This window comes from Leishmania braziliensis, chromosome 32, assembly GCF_000002845.2.
Source record: "Leishmania braziliensis MHOM/BR/75/M2904 complete genome, chromosome 32".
In the NCBI taxonomy this organism is placed as follows: Eukaryota; Euglenozoa; class Kinetoplastea; order Trypanosomatida; family Trypanosomatidae; genus Leishmania; species Leishmania braziliensis.
Window position 1 is genome coordinate 987681 of NC_009324.2, and position 24154 is coordinate 1011834.

A 24154-nucleotide genomic window follows, 5' to 3' on the forward strand; every position below is an offset into this window, starting at 1 on the left:
GGGGGCTCACGGTCCACATCCTTCATTTCCGCTGATGGCGCCGAAGGACATGTCTGAATGGCGTGCCCGCATGGGCCACGACAGGTGGGACGTTGCCATGAGTCGGTGGCAACGCTAGTGCCCCGTCCTCACCTAAACCCGCACACCTTTGCCAAGAGTGGACATCTCAAGTGGACGGGACGGGTGAGCAAACATCTGCCGGCGCGCAAAAACCTCATCGTTTGTCGTTGGGAAGGACCACAGGAGGGGGGCGGGCAGCAATGGACACCCGGCGGAGGAAGCCTGTGCAGCACGATGGAGATGTGCGTCATCACATCGCTGCGTGCCCGATCCTAGCGGGTAACGAGGTGTGCTGTGAGCCTCAAGCAGTCCGAAAACCACGCGGAGAACGCCGGGCACGACGCCGGGTCGGACGCACTCGTGGCAAAAAAATAGTTGGAAACGGGGGCTCCAGCAGGGGGTGGGAGTACCACAATTCTCGCGCAGTGGTAAGCAGCACACCAGCTGCACTCCATGCTGTCACTGTAAGTCACCTGCCGCTGCAGGAACCCAAAGCACGGACAGGAGCCTGTGCGTAACTGGGTGAGGATGGTCTTGCTGTCGGTTTCGCAATCCCGGCATCCCTTGCTCTTTGGTGTGGTACGGCTGCCGCCACGCAGCCATTCTCTCAGCGCGCCGCACCATGTATCGAGGCTGTGGGGGATATCAACCTGGCCACTGAGACCGGGGACGAGGTCCGTCATCCATGTAGTTGGCGTCGGGGTCTCTGGCATTTCACACTCTGCAAGCCTGTCCACTCTGTCGTTGTGCTCCGATCCACAGTGGCCAAAGACAGACCCAAACGAGAGGCGCACCCGGCGGGCTAGTGGCACCAACGCTGGTGCCCAGACACGTTGCAGCACGACATCCTCCACCCTTGTGTGGGGCCCATGTCGAGCGCCATGAGGAAAGAGAGCGAGCCCGTAGAAATAGCGCCACTTGTGTCGACGTATCCTGGCTGATCCACTTGCCTTCGCAGCAGCTCAAGGCCTGACACCTCTGCTTCACACTCAGCATGGTGGCCGCAAGCCAGCGAGACGCAGCCTCTTGTCACTGAACGCGTGGGTGCACTACCCCCATAGCGCATCACAGCCGCTTCCTCTCTTGATGTCCAACTGCGCTGCACTTTTGGCCCACAGCGAGAGTGAGGAAGCGTCGCGAAATAAGGAGGAGTCGTTCAGGGTACCCCACCGGTTTTTCTCCGCCCGGAGAGTCCGCCCGCAGCCCACCAGGGAGCGGCGGGTTGAAGTGCACGTCAGCGCTGCGCATGAAGGAGGTGTGTGTTGGCGAAGTTCCGAAGGTGTCGGTGCCTGCATGCCCTTCTGAGAGCTGTCGAAGCGTCGTAGCCACACCGCCACCTCACGTCACATGCGCAACGCAGCTCCCTCGCGTAGCTGCGGAAAGGCGCAGGCAGGTACGGCGCAGCAGCACCATCGAGTCGAAAGGCAGGAGTTCAGCCTCTTTGAGTAGGTTTCTGGGGTTTGCGTGTGTCGCGGTACCCACGGCGACTGAGGCTGCTTTGGCATGAAAGTGCTCAAGAGCCTTCCTGGAGTTCTTCGCTAGCACTGTCCCACCGTGCGGTGGCGCTTCAGTTTGGGCACAACGACTGCCATGTAGCAAGAGGGCAGAAGAACCTTTGACGGACCACACCCGTGCGAGCTGATGACCCTCAGCCTGGCAAAAGTCCCACTGTGGTTACCTTGTGTAACCTCTGCAACGCGTCAGCCAGTGCCGCGCATTGACGGGAGGCTCACACCGAGAGGACGGGAATGGCGATTGTCTGAGAAACCCATGGTCCAGCGAGTACGGTGCAGGCCTACGCTGCGCTTAGTCCGTGCTGTGATGAGAGCGGCGTGATCTACCGAGCCAAGCACGCGGGCGTGGTCCACAAACACTGCTCCTATCTTGGCACTCGGCTGGTGCTTCCAGATTGCATGGGGAACTAAAGCCAGGGAGTCTACAGTGCAGCGGTGAGCACAGAAGCCACACTCCTGCGGTTGGAGCTTGTCTTCCAGATGACCGCGCAGCTATCACGAGACCATTTACTTGAGTAGCTTGCACAGAATGCTAGTCAGCGTCGCTGGGCGGTAGGGTGCGGGGGCATCGTCAAACATGTGCAGCTGCAGTAGCAGCGCAACAGGCCCTTCTCCACGTAGAATGGACGCGGCCGGCGGCGGCGCTCTGGCTGTAGATGTCCAGCAGTGTCCTCCTCCTGTGCATCGGGGAGGGTATTGACACACACTCCCACAGTGAATTTCCCTGAGGCCCGCGGCGGAACTGCAGTGGACTTCGCGGAGTGCCACCTCGAGCTCACCTAAGCGTAAACGGCTTTAAGGGCGTCGGTATGGGTCTCGGAGGGGCGCGGAGGGGCGCGGAGGGGCGCGGAGGGGCGCGGAGGGGCGCGGAGGAGGAGAGCTGCCGGGTGTCGCACAACGTTCCGTTGGTGCATCTTCACCAATGCGTCGACCCGCACTTTTGCACTGAGAGGTGGCGGCCTCCTCGCCTCACTGCCGGTAAGCGCAGTACACGAGGGGGGATGAGGGCATGGATAACCTGGATGTGCGCCCATGACCGAATATCGCCGGGGTCGAGGACGTCGCAAGACCCTACTCATCCTTCGGGGCTGGCTCTTTGGTGCTCTTTCCTGAGCCTATCCGAGAGAAGGGGGGGCGATGCTTGGGCTGCACACAAGGTACCTTCTTGAGAGCTGCTTCCGATCGCGCCGGTTGCGGCATCAGCAACGGTTGCTAAGCGGCCTCACCACACACGAGAGAACTTTACGGGAGGAGGCTATTGATCATGAGTTTCACCCTATCCGCGAAGGACATCTGGCAGTTCTGTATGTGCGGTGGCGCTGTGGAGGGTGTCCCCAATCATAGGTGAAGAAGTCGAACGCCAGGGTGATGTCCGGTGACGTCCTCGTGGCCTTGTCTGCGCTGTGCCCTGCAGTAGAAGCGCGACCGCATGCGGAAAGGGGAAAAGGCGAAGAAAGGCGCATCATCAAAACAAGCAGCAGAACCACAGGATGCGGTGTGACGGTACACGCCCCCCCCTCCTCCTCCTCTCCTCAGCTCACAGGCGTAGGCAGAGTGACAGTGTCACTCGCGCGTGTGCGTTATCTTGTGTAACGCCGCATCTGCAAAGGACAAGCAGCTGAGGAAAAAGGTTCCCCCTATGTACGTGTACGTGTAATGCGCGCCGTCATCCCCCATTGGTGTAATCAGGCCTCACGTGAAGAGCCAGTCTCAACGTTCTTCCTCCGCCTCTGCCTTCATCAAAGCACGACATGCAACTCACCTCTGCGCATGCCAGGTGTACGAAGCGTTGCCCCCAGTTGAGCTGGGCTACGCAGTCGACAGAGAGAAAGGGGGGAGGGGTAGTCCGACTCGGTGGGTCTTGAGGAAATAATAAAAAGCGTCTGCACACCGCGGTGCTCAGGTGGCCATTTCAACCTTGACGTGGTTTTCCATCTTCGAGTCGAAGGGGAGGTCGCTCAAGGACAGGGGGTCAAACAGCACGCGGTCCCCGAGGTACAGGGTCGTCTTCTCGTAGGGCAGGCCTTTCTCCCTCTCCAGCAGCGCCTTCATGTGCTCTACGCTCTGACCCATGAAAAACCTCGCCGAATACGTCTCACCACTGGGGAGTTGAAACAATACAGAGACACAGGCGCCGGCCAAGTCGCGCTCGACAGCATCCATCACCTCCATGGTGCGGCAACCGCCAGCAGACGCGGCCGCTGCGTCCGCAGCAGAAGTAGAAGCCACGCTGCTTCCCGGGAGCGGCTTTGGCGGGGCCGCCCACTCGTCGCCTGAGTCGACGTTAGAATCCGAAGAGTTCCTACCAGATGACATGACTGATGTGAGAAGGAGAGAAGCACTGGGTTGAGAGGAGCTTCTTAGCGGTTCAGTACTACGTTCATGCAGACTGTGTGTGTGTGTGTGTGTGCGTGTGTGTGTGTGTGTGTGTAGTGCCCAGTGAAATAAAGAGTCTAGCAGACAAGCGCGCGCTGCAGCCACGAGTTGCGGCCAGCGCACCTACAGACAGAGAGAGAGGGGGGTGGGGATAAGGAGGGCGAAAGGTCGAGCACGAGTCAAAGAAAGAGGGAGGAAGGGGGTGGACGCGAGTTAGAGAGACGCAGAGGTGCAGCACCTCATACATCACCTCGCTCATACGCCCCTCCTCCTCTAAAGTGTCACCGTAGAAAACAGGACAAGCTACCCGAGCTTCGATGTCTCCCCGGGTGAGTTCGAGGGAAGTGGAGAGGTACACGCATTGCGCTCTGACGAGTTTCTCTGTCCCCTCCCACGCCGACATATCTACCCACAGCTGGAGTGCTGAGTTGCTCTCCACCCGGTTCTCAAGGTAAATGCCTCCTTGCGGCTGCCTGTGCGTCTGTGTGCATAACTTGGTCCTCGCCTAATTTGTTGTCCACGGAGAGAGCAAGCTCTCACACATACTCAAGCTGTGCGTGTGCGTGTGTGTGGGGGGGGGTGGGGGTGGGGGTGGGGGTGGGTGTGTGCAGTCAACTACGTGCGAGTCACGGCGCTCGCCGACTCCGGGCCCTTGAGAGCGATGCGATTGGCAACGTCGCGAAGCATCTCGGCCACTGGCCGACGATAGCCGAGGAGCGTCACATTGCCGGGGTCCTCTGCCTTGGCGACGGCGATCCAAATAGGGCCGCTGTTGGGAACTACGACGAGGGGCGTAGCCGAGCGGCTAGCCGCCACCGCCGGTGCACAGTCAGTGCCGCTGATGGTGCTGCCGCCTATGCCAGTGCCACCGCTGGAGTTCACGACGGAGAACACCCACTGCTGAATAGCTTCCACTGTGAGCTCATCGACAGAGGCAGCGTCGGCGAGCGCCTCGGAACGCTTCCCAGACTCACCGCCTCGGTCAGAGTCCTCTCCCGTCTTTCCCGACATTGCCTCACGCACAAGAGGCTGCATCACTGGCGCCTCTGCCATCCGCCACAGTAATCCCACAGCGTCACCGCATCGACCCTCGCTCAGCTGCACCGCCTTCTTCGCTTGGTCTAGAGCTCGAGCGTACTGTCCGGCGGCGTAGTACAGCTGCGCCACCGCACACAAGGCGAGTGGCTCGCGCGACTTCCACTGACGCATCACCTGCGCGGCAGCTCTGCCACGAGATACGGGCGGCTCCAGTGAAATAAAGAGTCCTAGTAACTCACCAACAGCATCGTCCTGCGCCATGGCAAAGGTCCCCTCACGCGTCTTGGGGAGCTTCTGCAGCACCTCCTGAACCACCTCCAGCGCCTGCCCTGGGGTGCCGTACTGCACGTCCAGCATGACCTGCGTTACCCCGATGCGGGCAACAGCGCTGGCTTGCCGCTCGAGCTCCTGGGCCGACACCCCCCGCGCAAAGACGTGCGAGTGCGTATTCTGCAGATCTGGCGCACATGCCGAGAGCGCATCGGTCAGCAACGCCCGCGCCGCCGATACGTTCTGCAGCAGCTCCGCCTCCACACGAGCCGCCACGAAGATCCACACCGCTGCCACAGTCCGGCAGTGCGCAGGACTGAGCGCCATATTGCACAGCGCGCGAAGCTCGCGAATGTCACTGGCAAGAGACTCGTCTTGCCGGAGCAGGCCAACCACGGACACCGCAGTCGAGATCGGCGCTAGCACGTCCTGCCGCTGCTGGATCGCGCGCCGCCTCTCCTCGAGCCGGATGAGCCACAGCCGTGGCGAGCGCGGGCACTGCCGCAGAGCATCTACCAGCAGCGCATCAATCGACTGTCCTTGACTGCGGCGCAACACGGCAAGCTTCACCCACACCTCCTCTTCACACTGCTGATGCTGCGGAGTAGTTGTGGCAGCACCCTTAGCTACGTTGATCGCGCTTACCAAGCAGGCATCTGCCTCCGCTGTGTCGCCGACGGCAGCCAGCATTTTAGCGCGTGCCACGTACAGGCGCAGGGCGTCAGCGATCTGCCCAGCCGCGGTGGAACTAATCGTGTGCAAAAGCCGATTGATAAAAGAGAGGGCTGTCGCAGGGCAGCCACTGCGGTAGAGGGCATCGGACACAGCCAGTGGCACTTCAACAACAAGAAGCACCAATGCCCCGCAGAGCTGCGGTCTTGCGCTCGTGTCAGCAGGGACGCTAGGTGCTGCGTTAAGCTGAACGTTCGAACCCTGGGGGCTGAGCGAGGTACCGGCGAGTGTGCCAGCTGCTGAGGCAGCGATGTGCGTGATGATGCCAAGCAGAGAGGCTAGCATCAACACCAAGGGAGGGGGCTGCGGAAGCGCAGATGTAACGTCTGACCGATTCGCTTTCACAGGGGGGCATGTTGTCGAAAAGGTCGCTGGCGTCGCAGGTGGCTTCCCAAGCTCTTCCTCCTCTTCCTCCTCTGTCACCCGCCGCCCCTCGCTGGGGGCAGCGAGAACTGGACTTGCTACTACAGGCTGACGCACTGTCGAGGACAGCGAAGCGCCTTCCTCCGCTCCTGTTGAGCCCTCGCTGTCTCTGCGCAATAGCGCAGGCAAGTCGTCCTGCAAAACAGCGGTGGAAGCGGACAGTACCGCAGATGCAAACACAGGTAGAATGTGGCGAGGCATCATCGTAGCGGTAGATCGGGCGGCCGGTGCCACGGCGCTGCTATCCACTACCGCTAACGTCTCCGCGACCCTGCTGCAGCCCCCCATCGACTCGAGCTGCTGGTGCTGCAGCCGCAGCCACAAGTAACAGAGCACGCATTGCACACTGTGTCGGCTCGCCGCATCAGCAGGGAGAAGGGCCACAAGGTCCTCGAGCCACGTGGCAGGAATGGCATTCGCCGCGCCCTTCTTGTCATTAGGGTCCACAATACAGAGAAACATGTGAGCAGCCGTGTACAAGTGCACGTTGGGTGCTCTGCCCGCTGGGTGAGAAGCCGCCGACGTTGCCCCATCCGCATTCGACGCCTCCGTCTCGTCGTGGCCCTCTACGCTGCATTTGTAAAGTAGCGAGAGCGCGAGTGAGAGCCAGGCGTGCCGCGACCCCGCCTCGCTCATGTTCAGGTAGTTGCGCTGGGCGGTGCGCACCAGGTCACGCACCTCCGTGTCTACCCTCTGCATGACTTCGTGCATCGCCGCTGTGGACGCCGCACTGCCTGCATCACCTTCCCCGGCTTCCAAAATGTGAAAGCCTCGACCCTCCGCGGGTTGTGAAGCTGTGCTCGTGGCGGAGAATCGGCGGGCCCAGTAGTGGGCAAGCATGTGCCACTCCACGTACTTGGCAGCCTCGATAACAAGCGCCAGGGAAGGATAGCGTGCTGCCGCCGCCTGGAACATTTCCTTGCCCGTCTGATACGTCTCCAGTCGCGCCAGGCGTGCCCACAGCAGCGGCAGCGTCGGGGTGTACTGCAGCGCTTTCTGTAACAGCGCGCGCTGGTCCTGCGAGGAGGGCACGTAGTGGACCAGGCGCAGCCACAGATTCTCGCTCGACGGGCACGCCAGTACCGCCCGCTGGAGACACGGCACCTGCTCGAGCGGTGGTACGCAGCCCAGCAGCTGTGTCCAGAGCTCCTCCTCCGTTGGGCACGCCGTCGTGGCTTCCTCAAGCAGGCGGCGTCGACCGGTGTGGTTATCTTTGGCGAGGTAGCGCAGCCGCTCCTCCCAGATGCGCTTGCCCTTCCTGCCAGTCACAGCGCACCCATCCACGAGCGTCTGATACGCGCGACGCGTCATTCCCATCTCACGGTAGGCGCGTGCGTGGGTAATCCACGTCGTCTGCTCCTCAGTCGACCCCATCGCAAGAACACTGTGCAGACCGGCCTGTACAGCAGATGCCTTGCCTTTCAGAACGTCGTAGGCGGTGAGAACACGCTCCTCAGCAAAGACGTGCTCCTCGGCAGCCTCGCCCTCTTCCGTCCGAGCGCTGCGCACCACTAGCGGGATTGAGGTACCTGGGGCAGACGCTGATGGTAGCAGGTTCGCTGTTGTCAACAGCCCAGATGGTGGGGGCCCTGAGGTGGCGCTCTGTGAGCCTACAGTGGTGGTTGACTCTGCGGCACTGGCAGAGGACACGGCTTCGAGCGTGGCAAGGTCCTCCAGCGAGAGCTTCACCTTCGCCGGAGCGCTGCCGTCTGCACTGCTGCTCGGCACCGTGCTGGTGTGGCGCCCGCCGGCCAGGCTCGCTGCTGCCCCGTCGTCTGCGCGCCTTAGTTTCCGTGTGCGCTCCTCCAGACGCTCCATTGCGGCGAAGAAATCACTCTCGTCTGGCGTCATCTTTGTCATCGTGTTGACGCCGGTGGTGAGCTCGGCTGTTGTGACGAAGCCCTTCGCCCCGCGACCGGCACCGTATTGATAGCCTTTCGGTGGGTGTGGTGCATGCCAGTCCACCTTGGCGAGCAGCTGCTCATATTTGTCATGCTTTTCTTTCATTCTCTCACACGGTGATTACACGGAAAACTGAGATGGAGGCCAGGCAAGAGAGACAGAGAGACCGCCAATAAGCAGTGGAAGAAGGGGGGAAGAAGGTTACCTCCTGGGCACCACCCCTGCACAGCTGCCAAGCACTTTCTCGTCCTTGACTCTTTTCTTTCGTCCTAGGTGCGCGTCAACTCCACGCCGATGCGTAGTGACCCTTTTCATGCGCGGTTGGCTGATTGGGCATGCATTGTGGTGGGGGGGAGTTGCATACAAGTGAGGTGAATCAGTCAAGAGAGGAGAGCAAAATGGCGGAGGAGGATGGATGCAAGATGGTGTCCCAGCAGCAGTGCCGGAGGGTGGCCATTGATGGCCGTCCATCACGGAATATTGAGCAACGCCTGGGTGAGCCTTGGCGTTTAAGCGTCACGGTGGCGACCTTGGCGCACATGCCCTGCGGCAGGATGCACAGAACAGCACCTGGCCATTACAGCGGTAACAACCGCCCGCGACGCGAGATATTTCCGGCTTCCTTAGCCGGGCAGTGTTGTCGCTCTGATGTGCCGAAAAGGAAAGTAAGGCTCGCTTACCAGAGCCTCGCTCTCGCCCTCTCTCTCTTTATCTTTTCAGCCATCATTACCCCCAACGAACGCACCGTGTACTTGGCTCCGCGTAACTCGCTCAAGACTGCTCTGGCGTTGGTAGTGGCAGCTGCGGCCACTTCGTGGCCTCTTTTTTTTTTGCTTTCATGAGATCACTGCCCATCCAACACTTCAGCCACATACTTGAGTTCGTCTGCCGTGGCCTCCAATCGGAGGCGGACCGCTTTCTGTGCGAGCTAAGCATCTCTCTTTCCCTTCCTCCGCACCCCACCCTACCCCCGCTCGCGCGCCATCAGACACAAAGCAGCAGCTCAAGAACCCCAGCACACGCTTACACGAGAGAGAGAGAGAGAGAGACAGGGACTGGTGAACCAAAACAGAAGGAGCATAGGCAAGACGCCGGTATAACCAGCGAGCGCACGCCGCCTCTTTTTGCTTTCCTGACAGGAAAAAACAAACGCGATACATCCCACGACCGCACTTACACAACTCAGCAGACACTCGCATGAACCGCGCAGTGCAGCAGCGGTACCTTGAGTGAGAAGAACAGCTGGTGAAATGCAGTAAGGTAGAACAGTGTCGACTCTCTCTCCGGTGCTCATCTTTGTGCACTCCCCGTGTTGCAGCTGCTGCGGCACTAACGCGGGCGCACCTCCTCGAGGTAGTCGTCGTTGTACATATCGCGGCGCTGCTCCAGCGAGGCACCCATCCGATCCACACGCGCGTCGAGCAGCGACTGCAGACGCATCCCCTGCCACCCTGTGTAGATGATCATGACAGCGTACATCCAGTAGAACCAGCGAAAGTCAATTTTCTGGAGTGGTCCCTTTGCCTGTGCGTACTTGATGAGGCTTTCCCGCAGAACGTTCGTGTCCACGTCCTTGAAGTCTTCGGGGTTGATCTTGCCCTTGTTGATGCGCGACTGACGGATGTAGCGCCGCATGGCTCCGTAGTTGCTATGCGAGTACGTGATGAAGCGCGGCAGATCAATTATCAGGTAGGCCGCATCCCGTATCGCACATTGCAGCTTGTTCGTGGCGGGGTTCCAGTGTGTGCACGTCAGGATGTCGTGCTGGAGAGTGCGCGTCGCCGTTCGCACAAACGACGGAGATGGAGTACCTGCCATGAATGCGTGTCTCAGCCAAAGGTGAAGGGGAAAGGTATGTAAGGAGAGACTAGTAAGGTAAAACAGGACACAAAAGCCCAAGGTCTAGTTGGGTTGACTTTCCACCCCCTTTTTCACGCGCGTCGGCGGAGTGAAGAGCAAAGGTCGTCCAGTGCTGTGCAGAACAGCCAGCATCCCTGGTGCGCGACTGGGTCGCGAAGGCTGACGTGATTGGGTGCGGCGCAACGGGAGGAAAGGAGGAAAAAGAGAAGGCAGTTTGAGACATGAACAAAGGAAATGTGGTGGGTTGTGGATGGGTCAGTGTGGAGGTGGAAAGGTGATTCGAGAGAGAGAGAGAGAGAGAGTGGGAAGACAAGTCACACGACCAGCATCAGCACAGACTGCATTAGGGTGAGTAAGAAGAACGAGGAAGAGGCGCAGCGATTGTGCGTGAAATACAAAAAGCCTTGAGACGTATTTTACCCGCCAATCACCCCGCCCCCTCCTCTTCCTTCGTCATCTCCCCCTCACTTCAACCGCTGCGCGCAGCTATCGCACACATACTCACTCGAGACGCTCTGCCGGTCACGTCGCGGAGGGTGAACGTAGCGCGGCAGTGAGTGGGAAAAAAAAAAGAGAGGGGAGGCGTACGGGGAAGTAAATGCCTTTATCTCGCCATGTTACCAACTTGTCATTTTTGTCCTTTCCAGTCGCTCGTGTGTTCGTTGGCATCATTTTCTTCTCCCTTTTACCGCTTCACTTTGCTGCAACCATGGCGTGATTCACTGGCCGAATAAACACCCGCTCATGACTCTTGATGGTGAGCTGGAGATTGAATATGTGCGTGGGGGAGGGGGTATGCAGTGCGGCAGCGAGGCTTTTGTTGTAGCAGACACCTGCACTCCTTCCTCTTCCCCCCCCCTTCCTCCTCGCACTACGGCAAGTAGCAACACAATCATGTACGCGCGCGCACGAGCAGGTGCATACACACCATTAACAGAGTGAATCGACCGAAATATATATGTATATATAAAGTCCTCTAAGAGAGTGCAAAGCAGTCCATGGAAAGGAACCCAGACATGCACAGTGGCCCAAAGAGAACGAAGAGAAAAGCACCACTGTGCTTTCTACCCTACAACATCGACGGAAGCCTGAATCACATCGCCTTGGCAGCCAATGTCCCCTAGATAGGGCTGTAGCAAGCACGCAAAGAACTGCGCATCCACCACAAGCTCCCCAACACGCTCGCGCACTACATCACAGAGGCCCTCCACATCTGCATAGGCGCTGCTGCCGCCACGTGAAGCAACAAGATGCGAAGCGCCACTGAATGGATGGCCATTGCAGCCATCGCGCGGCATGGCACACACCGCGACAGCGCCGTCAATCTGAATCACATTCGATGAAAGCGTCCAGATGGCTGTCTGGATGTGCTGCCGAGAGGGGACCAAGTCCAGCAGGCGTCCGAACACGGCATCGCGCACGACCACCTTAGAGAGCTCCCGCTTGTCCATCGTCGACAGTAACGGGACAGCGGCATTTGTAGAGGGAAGAGGCGACAGAGCTACAGACGAGGGAGAGTGCCGAACAAACAGCTCCGTCGACGTCGGACGACTGCCACGCTGCGGCGGCGTCATGTAGCCCAGACCAGCGGCTTCCCCTGTCTCCCCATGAGAAGTGTCGTTCGCGTATGCAGTGCAGTGGCCATATTGCTCTGCTGCATGTGGAGGGGATGGCCATGACTGGGCACGCTCTGATGAGATAGAGTTGCGCGCCGTGATAGAGTGTGCACGGTGCCGTAGCTTGTAGAGAAGGCTGAAGCGGACGAGTCGGGCACCCTCTGAGTCCGCAGCGGAAAGCTGCGGAGGCCCTACTATGACGTTGTTGCCCGAGTACCTTGGGGAGTGAGTTGCGTGCGCCATGGGTTAGGGTTAGAAGCCGCTCAGCTAGCGCGCTCCGAAGGCGAATGTGAAAGACGAAGCACCAACGCGCTCACCCTCTCGGCACTCTTGGCACGAGTAGTTGATTGGTGAGTGAAGGAGAGAAAACAACAGAAGACGAGACACACGCAGAGAAGCACAACCAGAGACGAACGAAAGTAACGCGCGCCAAAACATGCACGCACAGAGAGAGAGAGAGAGTTCCGCTTCTCTACTCCAGTGGAGGGAGGAAGCCTGATGATAAAGCTCACGGTATGCGCTTACAGAGAAACGGTAGACTGGGCTCAACCTCCTCGCCGACAAGGGCGTCGTTCTCCTTTGAGTATAAGATACAAGAGAAGGAGCTGGCGAGTGACGAGTGAAGCGCGTAGTGGCCTTTTTGGACAATCGAGTAAGGCGCCTTAGCTGCCGTGTGTGTCGGGTCCCCTACCTGCCCTGGTTGGGTGCCGTGGCTGCACAGTACCAGTCGGAAACAGAGACTCACAGAGAGAGAGGGGGGGGGGGGGGGCAACGAGTATTGTGTGGGTGTGGGTGGGACAGCAGAAACAACGAAAAGACAAAACCTCCAGAGCGAGGAGAAAGAGAAGGTGAAGTGAGAGGGCTACCATGTCGGTACGAATTGTATGGGTAGAAGGCAAGATGCAGCTGGAAGCGTCCTCACACATGCCTGTGCAGAAGTGAAGGGAGGGAGGGAGGGAGGGGGCCTCCGGCCTCCCGCCCCACCGTCCTGCCAGAGAATCGAACATCAGCGCACGTCCGTCTCTTGCTGCACGAGATACACACCCGAGGTCGACCACAAAGCACGCGCACCCTACGAGAGTAAAACAGAAAAAGAGGAGAGTACCGGGACGCGCGCGCAGCAGCAGCAGCAGCAGCAGACGCCCAGCAAGAGTCCTTTGCTTCTGGCCATGCAGGCCATGCACATGTCTTGAGATTCCCCAACGACGCACACTACCAAGATCACCTTTCTGTCTCCCCTCTAGACCCACTCTCCATCCAACAGAGAGAGAGAGAGCGCTGGGGAATGCGCTGCAACTGCTTTAGGGGGGAGCAAAGGCGCACACGCACTTCCACAAGAAGGCCTCCATATCCACCATTGGCATCAACGGCCCCCGCGCTGCAGTACTTGTGCCCGGCGAAGCTGAAACGACCAGGGACGAGGTACTGAGAGGCAGTGTCACCTGTCGTGTGGAAAGGTCGGTTCCACGCACGCACTCCAGCAGCACTGTACCGCCTACCATGGTCATCTTTACATGTGCCACCGGCGCCGACGACACGAAGAGCTCTGGCAAGGAGATGTGAAGGCTGATTTGCGTGCCAGGCCTCACCTCCGCCTCGAGAAGCGTACCGAGTCCACCGCCTGTGAAGAAAGACTCCTGCAGAGATCGAAGTTGGGTGGCAAAGGTGTCCAGCACAACAGCGCACACCAAGCGGTTCGCCGCATGCAGCCCACCACTCAGTCCGTCCTGGGCAAAAGCCACCTTCAGAAAGTTGCGCAGTGCCTCACGATCATGAGGCACAACCTGTACAAAAGACGCAGGCGTGGATGCGTCAGATAATGGCGAGGTAGACTCGGCTGGGACGTGAACACTACCGTGAGCTATCGAAGGAGCTAGAGCAGCTGTGGTAGGTGCAGCTGGGGGAACAGGCGGGGCCTGTGCATGAGGCACCGCCAATGCTGTCTTCGAGGTCACGAGTGATGCACCGGCGCTGGTGGTGAAGAGATTCCAGTGGAGCTCGATGAGCACCCACTGTCGGCGCCGCACGTCATAGGTGAGATCCAGGAAGAGTCCATGCTGCACGCAGACACGCACGATCCCGTCCTCAGCGCAGACGAACTCGACGTAGACTACACCCGAAAGGAATGCATCTTGTTGCGACTCGGTAAAACTCTGCAGGGCCTCGCGCAAGGCGACTCGATACGCGGCGACATCGCGGGCAACCCACGGCACCTCGCGCAGCAAATGGGCCTTGGTGTGCACACACCAAGCTCTCCTCAACATAAAACGCTCGGCCTCTGAGTTGAGCTGCGCAAGCTCCTGAACAGCAGGGGAAACGTACAGCGGCGCGCACACGGCGTTCACACGCGGCAACAGCGCGGAGCGGGAGGTGTAAAGGGCGAAGCGACGCTTGCGCTGCTGCGTGGCCAGCAGGTTCCAATAGTTTAGCGGATCTGGTGCCACCGCTGTAGAGACTGAAAAGGATGCGGCGGAGTCGCTGGCCTCATCACGTGGTCGTTTGCCAGCAGCGGAAGTCGCAGCTGCGTTCGGACGACGACGGTACACGATATTCACATTGTGACTAAAAGCGTGCAGGACACCTTCAGCGAGAGGCACGAGAATCAGCAGCGGCTGGATGCAGCACACGTTGCGTGTTTCCGACACGGAAGCGTGCGTCCCTGCCTCGTGCAGGCCACCACCCTGACCCTGCACCACTGCGACCGGTGGGGCCGCCGTACCTTGGAAGCACTGTACAATGCGATCAAAGCGGCGCAGTGCTATCATGAGTACAGGATTCTGACGCAGCGTCTCACAGCTCACACCACAGGCGTCATCCTCCTCGGGATCGGCCGTTGCTAAGCTCCCTGACGAGAGGCGAGATACCTCCGCGACCCCCGTGTGCGCGCGACGACGATCGGTACGTGCCGAAAAATGAACAAGAAGGTGCTTGACGCGCTGCAGTCGTTGTAAGCGCTGTCGGAACTCCGCCACGTCAGCCTCCGTCAGCGGCACTGCCTCGTCAGCCGTATCGATGGTGCGCCGTGAGCCTGCCATATGGTGCGTAGCAGCAGCGCTATCCGCAGCGAAGCCGCTGCCTCCATCCTCTACCTTGACTACGCTGCCCTCCTCGACGCCACAACCTGCGTTAGAGGGGACATCGCCGGTCATGCCGATAGATTGAATGTCCTCACGCAGCTGCACCACGTAGTCAGCCAACAGACGCCCCACCGCTGTCGTGATCATTTTTACACTTGCGCCACCGACGGAGCCACGCCACTGCAGGCCAGGCGCCTGCGCTACGGACTCGCCATGAGATACCATGAAGCTTGGCCCAGGACGAAGCTTAGACATAGAGAATGTGCCCACACGTACGAAGACGCACTCCCTACGCACACGCACACTTCAAGCACGCATGCGGTCTCTATTCTCGTGCACTTCAACCGCTCCTGAGTAGAGCTGAAGAGCGAATTCGCCAGAGAGACAAGCAGGAGGAGACAGTGCTGAAAAAGAAAGGGTGTGGGAGAGAGAAAGAGACATCAACTACAGAAAGAGGGAGAAAACCCCTTCGGTGAGCAGACACTACGTCGGGGGGAGGAGCTGTTGTGGTGGCAAGTCCACTCTTGTCCAATACTCATCAGCTCTTCGTCTTCCTTCGCCCCTTTCGGCCACTGAGAGGCGCACAAAGGGGCGGCATGCATTGCGTGCGCGTGGGCGAGTGTTCCTGTGGGAGGAGAAGCTGGTATCCTGATAGAGGCGGAGCCTGTCCCTCAGCAGCACTGACTACTCCGTCGGCTGCCTCGGTCACCGGCGCAGCAGAGAAAGCGGTGAAAGGAAAGAGGGGCCAAAATACACCAGAGTGTAGGCAGGAAGGAGTCTCTTCCCCCTACCGTCCCTCGCAGGTTTTGGCTCCCTCCTCCCTCCACCCATACACAACGCTCACACCATGTCGCTCTTGGTTTGCATTGGCTAGGGCAGTAAAACGCAGTTTCTTCTTTGCTCTCTTTGGTGTGTGCAGGCGCACATGCGTGCTTCCATCGAAACAGAGGGGGGGGAACAGAACGAGAGGAAAACAAAGAATGACAGGCGGCGCGTCCCCACTCCCCCTCCACAGCGAAAAGGGGGGGAGAAGCGAGACAGAAAGCGAGGCCATAGCCCGGGGAGAAGGAGGGCAGGCTGGGACATCAAACACCGAAAGAGCGAGAAAGAGACAACACCATCCATCGAACCGACTACCGACACACACGAGAAGGGAAAATCTGGAGAGACAGCTGAGAAAGTGAGTGGCAGAGTGGCAGAGTGGCAGAGACACATGCACGCATGCACACGCGCCTACTCGGAACTTCTGGTGATACGACGAGCGACGGATAGAGTGAGACGAGGGCGGAATTAGAAACGAGGGAGAAAAACGTCTGCACAGTGGAGACGGCAGGGGGAAAGGAGAGGCGTACGGCGTAGAGGGGTGCACGCCGCCACCGACCGCCAATGCCCTCGTTTGACCTCTTCTCTAAGAAGCGACCATTCGTGCGCGTGCATGCAGGCCTGCGATATGGGTTTCCTTAAATGTCGTTGGTTGCTCGGGCGCGAGCAGCCTTTTTGATCCTGTTACCGTGGCCACTGCGCCGCTTCGGGGGTGATCTTCTGCTGGAGGGCGCCGACGCTGCGCCATCCGAGCAGGAGTAGCAGTCCGTTGAGGGGGTGTGACGGCGACCGCGACCACCCGATCGGTGGCCACCGCGTTCGTCTACCGGTGATGCGTGGCCACGGTTCTCGTGTCGGCGGCGCTCTCTATTGCCCCTGTTGCACTGCTGCTGGTGGTGCTTCTGTGCCTGCGGTTGGCACTGGTACTCCATCGGCTGAAGGATCCCCTGCTGCAGCTGCGATGCAGCTGCCTTACTCCTCTTCGTGTAGCCTCCAAAGAGGCCCGGCTTCGACTTGAGAGCTGGGTTGCCTGCCGTGGTGCCATTCATCGATGCGGCGCCGTACCCACCACTGAGAGGCGTGTTTTTCGGTGGTGTGGGCGGCACCTCAAATCGTAGAGTGGCACTTGCCTTCGGTGCCAGACTGCTCTGCGTCCTCCTCGACGAAGGGCGCGACGACGGGGATACACAACCGCTGATGGCGCTTGCGCCGTTGGTAGGCACGCCAGCAGCAGCGGTTACGCGCGCGTCTGGCTTGGACTTTTTGTGGAACAGGCCGCCAAAGAAGCCTTTGCTCTTGCTGAAGGGCATGACAGCGCGTCTAGAGTCAGCGATGGGGCTGTTGATGCTGCTACCCTGGTGCGGAGGAATGTGGGCATCCACGGCGCCGTTACCAGACTGGGGATGCTGGGTGTGCCCCTGCGAGTGATCGCGACGGTGCTGCCGCGTCGAGTCAGAGCGGCTGATCGTCCCGCGTTGCTGCATCTCAGACGCCACATCGCGCAAAGGGACAGAGGTGCCGCAGAACCCCATGGGTGTGCTGTAGGGTGCCCTCGGCGGCATCACGAGCGGCACCATCAGGGCCGCCTCCTGGGCCAACGCTCCGACATTTTCACCTTTAGACGAGTCGACCTCAGCCGGGGCGGATTTATCGCGCCGGAAAAAACCCAGAATGCCGCCCCCACGCTTCTTATTGGGTGCGTTGGCGACGCTGGCATTGTGGTCCGTGGGCAGGGAGGAGGTATTGCCGAGAGCGTGCCCTAACGGCGGTCGTGGTCCCCAGGATGGCGAGGCTGAGCGTGGCGATCGGTGGCCGCCGCGGCGGCCTCCACGGTCTCTACGACGCTGGCGGCAGCAGGGGCGGTGGTTGCGCGGCGATGCCAAGGCGGGACGCGAGGCAGACACGGAGCCAGAGAGCACGGAGGACGAGTACGACGACGATCCGTGGATCGAAGACGCGTCGGTGCTGCCGCCTGAGCTTGACAAAGAGAGAGAGTCGGCGCGGCGGTGTCGGCGGTGGAGTCGGTTGCCCTTTGATGTGTTCGAAGGTTGCACTGCGGACGGCGGTAATGGCACTGCTGCTGTCACTGGTCGCGTGCTCGGGGGAACACTGTAAGCTGACGACGCGGCAGGTGGATTCGCCAGCTGTGGGGGGGTAGTCACCATCCGGGTGCTGCCCACCGTTACAGGCTGGGGCGCTGGTGTAGGGACGGTGGTGACAGGAATGGGCTTCAGAGACAGCGCCGCCGTTCCCGCTAATGTCGAAGCAGCGACGGCAGTGCTCTTCGGAGGATTGCCCCTGCGAGGGCTGGATCGATTGCTCGATCGGCGGGGGCACGAGATGTCGGCGAGGTCACCAGCGGGGCGTGGAGAGGCAGACTCGGACCGATCCACGTTGCTGCGGGCCTTGTCGCGGTGCCCGCGACCTTCGCGGCGGTGGTGGCGATGTCTGTCCATCTCCTTCGTGTTCCCGTCGATTTGCGGGTCTGAAGGCACACGTGGTGAGGAGTCCCGACCCCTCTCGCCGCCGCCGCCGTCACCGCGACGATGCCGACGTCGTCGTCGGCCGCAACCATCACCATTGCCATCACCATGAGCTACGCTGCCAGCCGCGGTAGGAGCAATGGGTGCACGGTACGTGTTGGGTGTATTCGTACTCTCCAGAAACACCTCCCCAAACGTCGCTGTTGCCGCCTGCAGCGGAGCGCGAGTTGAACAGCTGTCATCAGCTGGCGGATTACCTGGATGGCGACGTCGCTCACGATGGCCGCCACCACTACCGTACCTTACTGAGGTCGGCGGCTGCGTTGTCGAGGCGGGGGTTTCCGTAGCCTCGTCGTCCCCACGGTGATGTCGACCGCTGCGAGGTCTCTCACGTCCCTTTCTGGGTAGCGAAATCGAGGTGGACAGGCTTTGCACGCCACATGCAGGATGAGACGCGGTCGCGCTGCACTGCTGAGTTACAAGTGCAGGCGAGGCAGCCCTGGGAGCGGTAGCCTGGTGCTGCGGCGGCGGCATTTGACATGGCATCACTCCTGAGGCTGGTGGTTGCTGCGATGCATACTGCTTGACCGCTGTGTAGGGTGGGTAGTAGTAGCCGGAAGCGGGTCGAGGTGCGGCGCAGCCGACTGGGTAATCGGCACCCAGACACCCCGCAGAGACCACGTTGGTTGGCATCGCGCTCGCGCAAGCTGGAGAGAATGACTGAGCTGGCATGTGGCCCTCAGCGCCCACCCTGACACCGTGATTCGCAACATTACTGTACGCTGCCGGGTGCATGACAGCGCCGTGGGTGGCGCTGCTGGCCCACATCATCTGCTGCTGCTTGGGGTTGACTGACCCAGTAGCGCCGTTGGGCCAGTGGTTGAATGAAAACATGAATCCAGTGTGCGGTGATGCTGCGTCTGTCGGTGTGTGCATGCCCGTATCACAGGCGTGGTCCTCTGCGTGGGTCTATGTGAGTGAGTTTTGCCGTAGGCTGGATCCGATCAGTGGGTGGCTGAAGTTGACACAGGGAGAGAGGAGAAACGAGGGAAGCCGGCCAAGTAAGGAAAAAAATATATACGTATATCAGAAACGAAAGTAAAAGTGATGATGAGGATAATGACAAAGCTGAGAGATGAAAAGTGCCTCTGAGTCCCAAATTGGTGACTGAGAAGGAAAAGAGAAAACGAGAAGGGCGGCGGGCGAAGGGGGGAGGTGGCGAGAAGACGAGAAAAGAGGAAAGAAGGAGCAAAGAACAGAGAAGAAGAACGCGTATCAGCGAGTGTCCAGATGAGAAAGAGAGAGAGGGAGGCGAGGAGGGCAAAGAACGCACCCAGAGTGGAGGGAAAAGAGGGAGAAGCAGCCAATGCGCTGAGAAACTGAGTAGGTGGAGGGGGGGAGGGTACAGCAAAATAGCTTCGAAAGCAAAGACGAAAGAGTAAAGTAATCGGCGAGCAAGGGGCACTTGCAAAGAGACTTCTCGGCAGAACACAACACACAGAGACGCGGACGGCAACGACAACAACCGCAAACCAACCCAGCAACCGAGACCAGGATAGCAAAATGAGCGAATAAAACGAGCTTCTAAAGAAAGCGGATACCTGTGAAGAACAAAAAGAGAAGGAGAGGGAACGGGAAAGGGGGGAGGGAGGGAGGGAGGGAGGGAAGACGCGGTCCACAGGAAAATGCAAAGAGAGGAACACGCAGGTGCTACAACACGAGCTCAGAAACACAAAACGAAAAATATGTTCGAAAAAGAGAACAACACTGTTTTGACTTCCCTCGAGAAGAAGATAGGAGTATTGAAATAGGTGAGGAATGCGTGTGGGCGTATGGATGGGCACGTCCGTGTGCTTGGCAGGCCCCTCCCAGAACGCCCTCCCCCTCCGCTTTTTCCGCTCTGTTCCGTTCGCGCACTTTCCTCGATGTACTCTTTCTCGCTTCCGGGCGTGCCTTTTCTCTCTCTCTGCCAGCTATACAAGACGGAAGAAGGGAGAAGCGGAGCAATCGCGCTAGTGGAGGGACAGTCAGCGTCAGACTGGCCTGCGCACGGCGGCTAGAGAGATGGCAGAGACCGTCGGATATCAAATCCGAGAGAGTCGCCACCGCAGCGTACGAGCAAACGTGCCCTCAAACGGCGCAGGCGCGAGGGACGAGGACAAGGACAACCACAGTACGCCTAAAAATAACCAGAAAAGAGAGACTAAACAAGAGACTCTTTCAGGAAGCGGACGTGCGAGGATGACGGGGAGAGTGTGGCAGAGAGCAATGGAGGAGGAGGAGGAGGGGGGCGTGTATAAAGAGCGTCGTACATGTAAAAGTGCAGATCGAGACTGTGGACAGGGGGGGAGAGGGAGGAGGAAGGCCGTAACTGGATTCCTGGATGTGCACAGAGAAAGACAGGGTGGGGAAATATCTAACCCACTAACAAGGCCGAAGGCTCCCGCTGCTTTGGTTCGTTGCTCTTCTACTTTTCTCGTCTTTAAGCGCAACAAGAGCAGAGAGAGAGAGAGAAAGAAATAATCTGTATAGGGGGAAAACAGCGGATGAGCAAGTAGAAGAGACCAGACACAGGTGTGTGTGGGGAGGGGGTGCGCGGGTGTGTGCTATGCAGTGGGTATCAACCCACATGCATGCGGGAGTGTCATCAGCGAGAAAAGCGAAGTGGAGAACGTGATGGAACCAAAGCGGGAGAAGGAGTAGCGAAGGACAAAGGGAAGCCCGTTAGGAGAAGAGTGAGAGTCCGCCACCAAGCGGCGCGGTAGTGCATGACGTGAGCGAGCGAAGATCATCCTCTGTTGCGCTGCCTTCTTTGGCGCCTACTCAACGATGCTCGCCCCGGAGGACGCGCTTCGTTGGGTTACACAGTGTAGCAACGACAATACAGCTCACTCGCACCCGCACATCTCTGCAACGCCTCTTCTTCTTCGTGTCCGCCATGACAGCCCACGCGCCACACTCAAGATGACAGGCAGAGCAAAGGCAAGAACGAGAGAGGAAATGGGAGAAACAAAGGAGAACGCAGGCGAGTCTCTCCTAGCTCGTAGATACCCCTCACTTCTCTACGTGGCCAGCTTGCTCACTTGTGGGGAAGAGGGATCGCTTGTCCTCACCTTTACTCCCACGCACACGTGCACATATTTACAACCAAATAGGCACACGCTGGCACGCCATTCTCTACGACGCGTGTACGATGACGTTACAGGTGGAGCACCAACGCAACGAGACGAGTGAGCGGAGGCAGGCCGCAGAAATGAGAATAAGAAAGTAGGCTAGTGTACATCCCGGAAGTTCTAAGAGTACCACAAGAAGCTCATTCACTTTTCAACGGGTCCATTCTCTGCCGTACAGCACGAGGTCAGGCGTCCCTCTACCACACACACACACACACACACACCGGGCTCTATCACAGGGTCCATCCGCGTCGTGCGAAGACGACGTAGAACGCGCGTTAGAGCAATGCACCGCCTCGGTCATCCAGGCACGGGCCCTGCCGTCAGCCACGCCCACCCCTCGCTCCGCAGGTCGCCGCTCCCACCATGCCGGCCGCCACCTGCTGCATGGCTCAGGGCGGCTCAGGCTCGCACACCAGTGGGCAGCGAGGGCAGGGTGAGGTGCATTCGGCTCGCGCTGACACTTCGCCTATCACACAGATGGTACGCAACGTCCTCACTGTCGCAGGCCGCTCCGATGCAGCGCCACCCAAGCGCCGAGCCCCAACCCCAGGAGCGATGCACCGCGCTGACCTCCCCACGTTGCAGGCACGCGACCACGCCCCCTCCCCCCGCCGCCACCATCAGAGGGAGGTTCGGCATGGGCAGGAACAGGAGGGTTGCGTGGCTTCCCCACACACAGTGGGGGGAGAGGTACCGGAGCCTGAGGTACCGCACACCGAGGTGTGCCCCCCCCCTCTGTCATCAGCGGTACAACGAAGAGAGAAAGGAATAAAAGAGAAACTGGCGTCGAAGACGCGCAGTAGAGGCGATGAGTTCTCTGCCGGGTGTAGCAACGCGCTCTACGTAAACACGCACACGCAGAGGATGAGCAGAAAAGAGCGCAGAGGACAGATGGCACGCACAGACTCGCAAGGAGAGAGTAGATAGAAGCGAGCAGCGAAAAAACAAATGCACAGTAGCCATCCAGGTAGATCGTCAGACATCAAACAAGCGAATGTGTGGGCAACTCTAAACAAGCAAAGCCCCTTCGCGGGAGAAGCCCTGGCGACAACAAAACAAAGAAGGATGCAGACATACAGAGAGAGAGGGGGGGAACGGTTTGCTGTGGCGCCAACGCCAACCCACCTCATGACGCACATAAACTCTTAGCAAAGCCACAGCGAGGCACGCCTTTTTATTAGGCACCTGCCAGCTGCGCTATGAAGTGGTGTCGGCTAGTGCTTTCCACCTCGGCCATCCCTGCCGTGCTTCCAGAGTGGCGACTACGCAAATGAGTGGAGTCCTCTAGTCGGCTGGCGCTGCGCTGACGCTCGTTGGCCACGGAAGCCACCTTCATCGAGCTCGCCGACAACAACGTCGCTCGGCGAGCCCCAGCGCTGCCGGCGCGCGCTGTTGTGTCCATCACGGACTGATGACGATCCAGGGGAAAGTCGCCCTCACGCCACACCGGGAAGCACACGGCGCTCTCGTTTGTCACGACGACGGGGTGCACGTTGGGCACTGCCTGTTCACTCCACAGCGAGCTAGGCATTGGATGGAGGAGTGGTTGGTAATCAAGCACCGCCAGCCTCTCCTGTGGTGCGAGCGGCTGCAGCACCTGTAGTGTCGCCGCCTGCATGCCGCGCTCTAGACCATGGGTGCGTAGGAGCTGCACAAACGCGTTGCGGTGCATCTCCCACACCTCAACAACGTTGTCAAGCGCGATGATGCTGCGGGTCCAGCGATGCCGCCGCACGCACGTGTACCCGACAACGTGACCGGGGGGAATGGGACAGACCGCCGCCGGCGACGCGCTAGCGATGTCCGCGCGGCCGAGCGGCCCAGACCGCATCTCGTCATGCAGTAGTGGTGCATTCATGACGATCCCGGCGCGGCCTTCAAAGAACAAAAGAAGTCGATTGCACTCCGCCCCGCTAGTGACGATGACATCACCCTTCTTGTACGGAACGCAGCGCCACTGTTGAGTGCACGCGCGGTAAAAGTCACGCGTGGCACTCGGAAGCAAGCTGACGAGAGGCATCTGCTCCATCGCGTTCAGTAGCGCTGATGATACACGGCCGCCCGTCAGTGGCAAGACATTCGCGCCCCCTACACCACTGCCAGCGTGGTCTCCTGTGCCACCCGAGTTGAGTGCTTCTTCAAATATGGTGACGCGCCGCGCGGGGGCTGAGCTTCGGTGGCCGCCGCCGCCGCCTCCGCGTCGCGCGCTGCCGTGTGATGGGTGGTCCACGCTGAAGGGGGACTCCGCCAGGGCTTTTCCTCTATAGTCTCTAGGACCACCACCACTGGCTCTCTCGTGTGTGGCAGTCGCCATTAGGGCCAGCATCCCTTCTGCGGGTACCACGCCGTGCACACCGAATAGCTTCGCACCGACGAGACGCGGTCCGAACAAGACGCCGGCCCACTCCTTGTCGCGCAGATACGAAAACTCCTGGGCACTGTGGTAGATGGCACTATGCACCTCTGGCTCCTGCTTCATCAGCTGGATGAGAACCTGAAAAGGGAGGAGATACATGTCCACGTGTGTGACGGCGGTGTAGCGGTCGCCGACGGTGTCGGCTAAGATGCAACTCGTCTCCCCGTAGGTGTGCCCCTCCACCAGCACAGAGCGATTCCGGGGCAACTCTAGGGAAAAATTGGTGTATGGTGTTGCCGCCGGCGTTGCGGCAATCGGAGACGCTGGCTCCGAGTTGTTTCTGCTGGGCGCGCCGCTGTCGTTTCCCTGCACGGATGCCTCGCGTTGCATCTGCACCACGCCGCGCCGGATGAAGAAGATGTGCGTCGGTTGCTCCTTCTCGCCACACT

The 24154-nt window shown here is 59.7% G+C and overlaps 6 protein-coding genes across 6 annotated transcripts; all 6 read right to left on the bottom strand.

Annotated features, from left to right (window-relative positions):
- Window positions 1-3473: 3473 nt before the first annotated feature.
- Window positions 3474-3890, bottom strand: LBRM_32_2710 (conserved hypothetical protein; the record flags this gene model as incomplete). The annotated part of the gene is made up of 1 exon (XM_001567573.1): window positions 3474-3890. One exon carries the CDS (start codon window positions 3888-3890, stop codon window positions 3474-3476), a length of 417 nt encoding a protein of 138 aa, XP_001567623.1.
- Window positions 3891-4565: 675 nt separating this feature from the next.
- Window positions 4566-8420, bottom strand: LBRM_32_2720 (conserved hypothetical protein; the record flags this gene model as incomplete). The annotated part of the gene is made up of 1 exon (XM_001567574.1): window positions 4566-8420. The coding sequence occupies one exon, from the start codon at window positions 8418-8420 to the stop codon at window positions 4566-4568; it is 3855 nt and encodes a 1284-aa protein (XP_001567624.1).
- A 1224-nt stretch (window positions 8421-9644) lies between these two features.
- On the bottom strand, window positions 9645-10133 carry LBRM_32_2730 (conserved hypothetical protein; the record flags this gene model as incomplete). The annotated part of the gene is made up of 1 exon (XM_001567575.1): window positions 9645-10133. The coding sequence occupies one exon, from the start codon at window positions 10131-10133 to the stop codon at window positions 9645-9647; it is 489 nt and encodes a 162-aa protein (XP_001567625.1).
- Window positions 10134-13092: 2959 nt separating this feature from the next.
- LBRM_32_2740 (conserved hypothetical protein) lies at window positions 13093-15093 on the bottom strand (the record flags this gene model as incomplete). Its single annotated transcript, XM_001567576.2, has 1 exon — window positions 13093-15093. One exon carries the CDS (start codon window positions 15091-15093, stop codon window positions 13093-13095), a length of 2001 nt encoding a protein of 666 aa, XP_001567626.2.
- A 1235-nt stretch (window positions 15094-16328) lies between these two features.
- LBRM_32_2750 (hypothetical protein, unknown function) lies at window positions 16329-19067 on the bottom strand (the record flags this gene model as incomplete). Its single annotated transcript, XM_001567577.1, has 1 exon — window positions 16329-19067. The coding sequence occupies one exon, from the start codon at window positions 19065-19067 to the stop codon at window positions 16329-16331; it is 2739 nt and encodes a 912-aa protein (XP_001567627.1).
- A 3459-nt stretch (window positions 19068-22526) lies between these two features.
- Window positions 22527-24095, bottom strand: LBRM_32_2760 (conserved hypothetical protein; the record flags this gene model as incomplete). Its single annotated transcript, XM_001567578.1, has 1 exon — window positions 22527-24095. One exon carries the CDS (start codon window positions 24093-24095, stop codon window positions 22527-22529), a length of 1569 nt encoding a protein of 522 aa, XP_001567628.1.
- Between the last annotated feature and the right edge of the window lie 59 nt (window positions 24096-24154).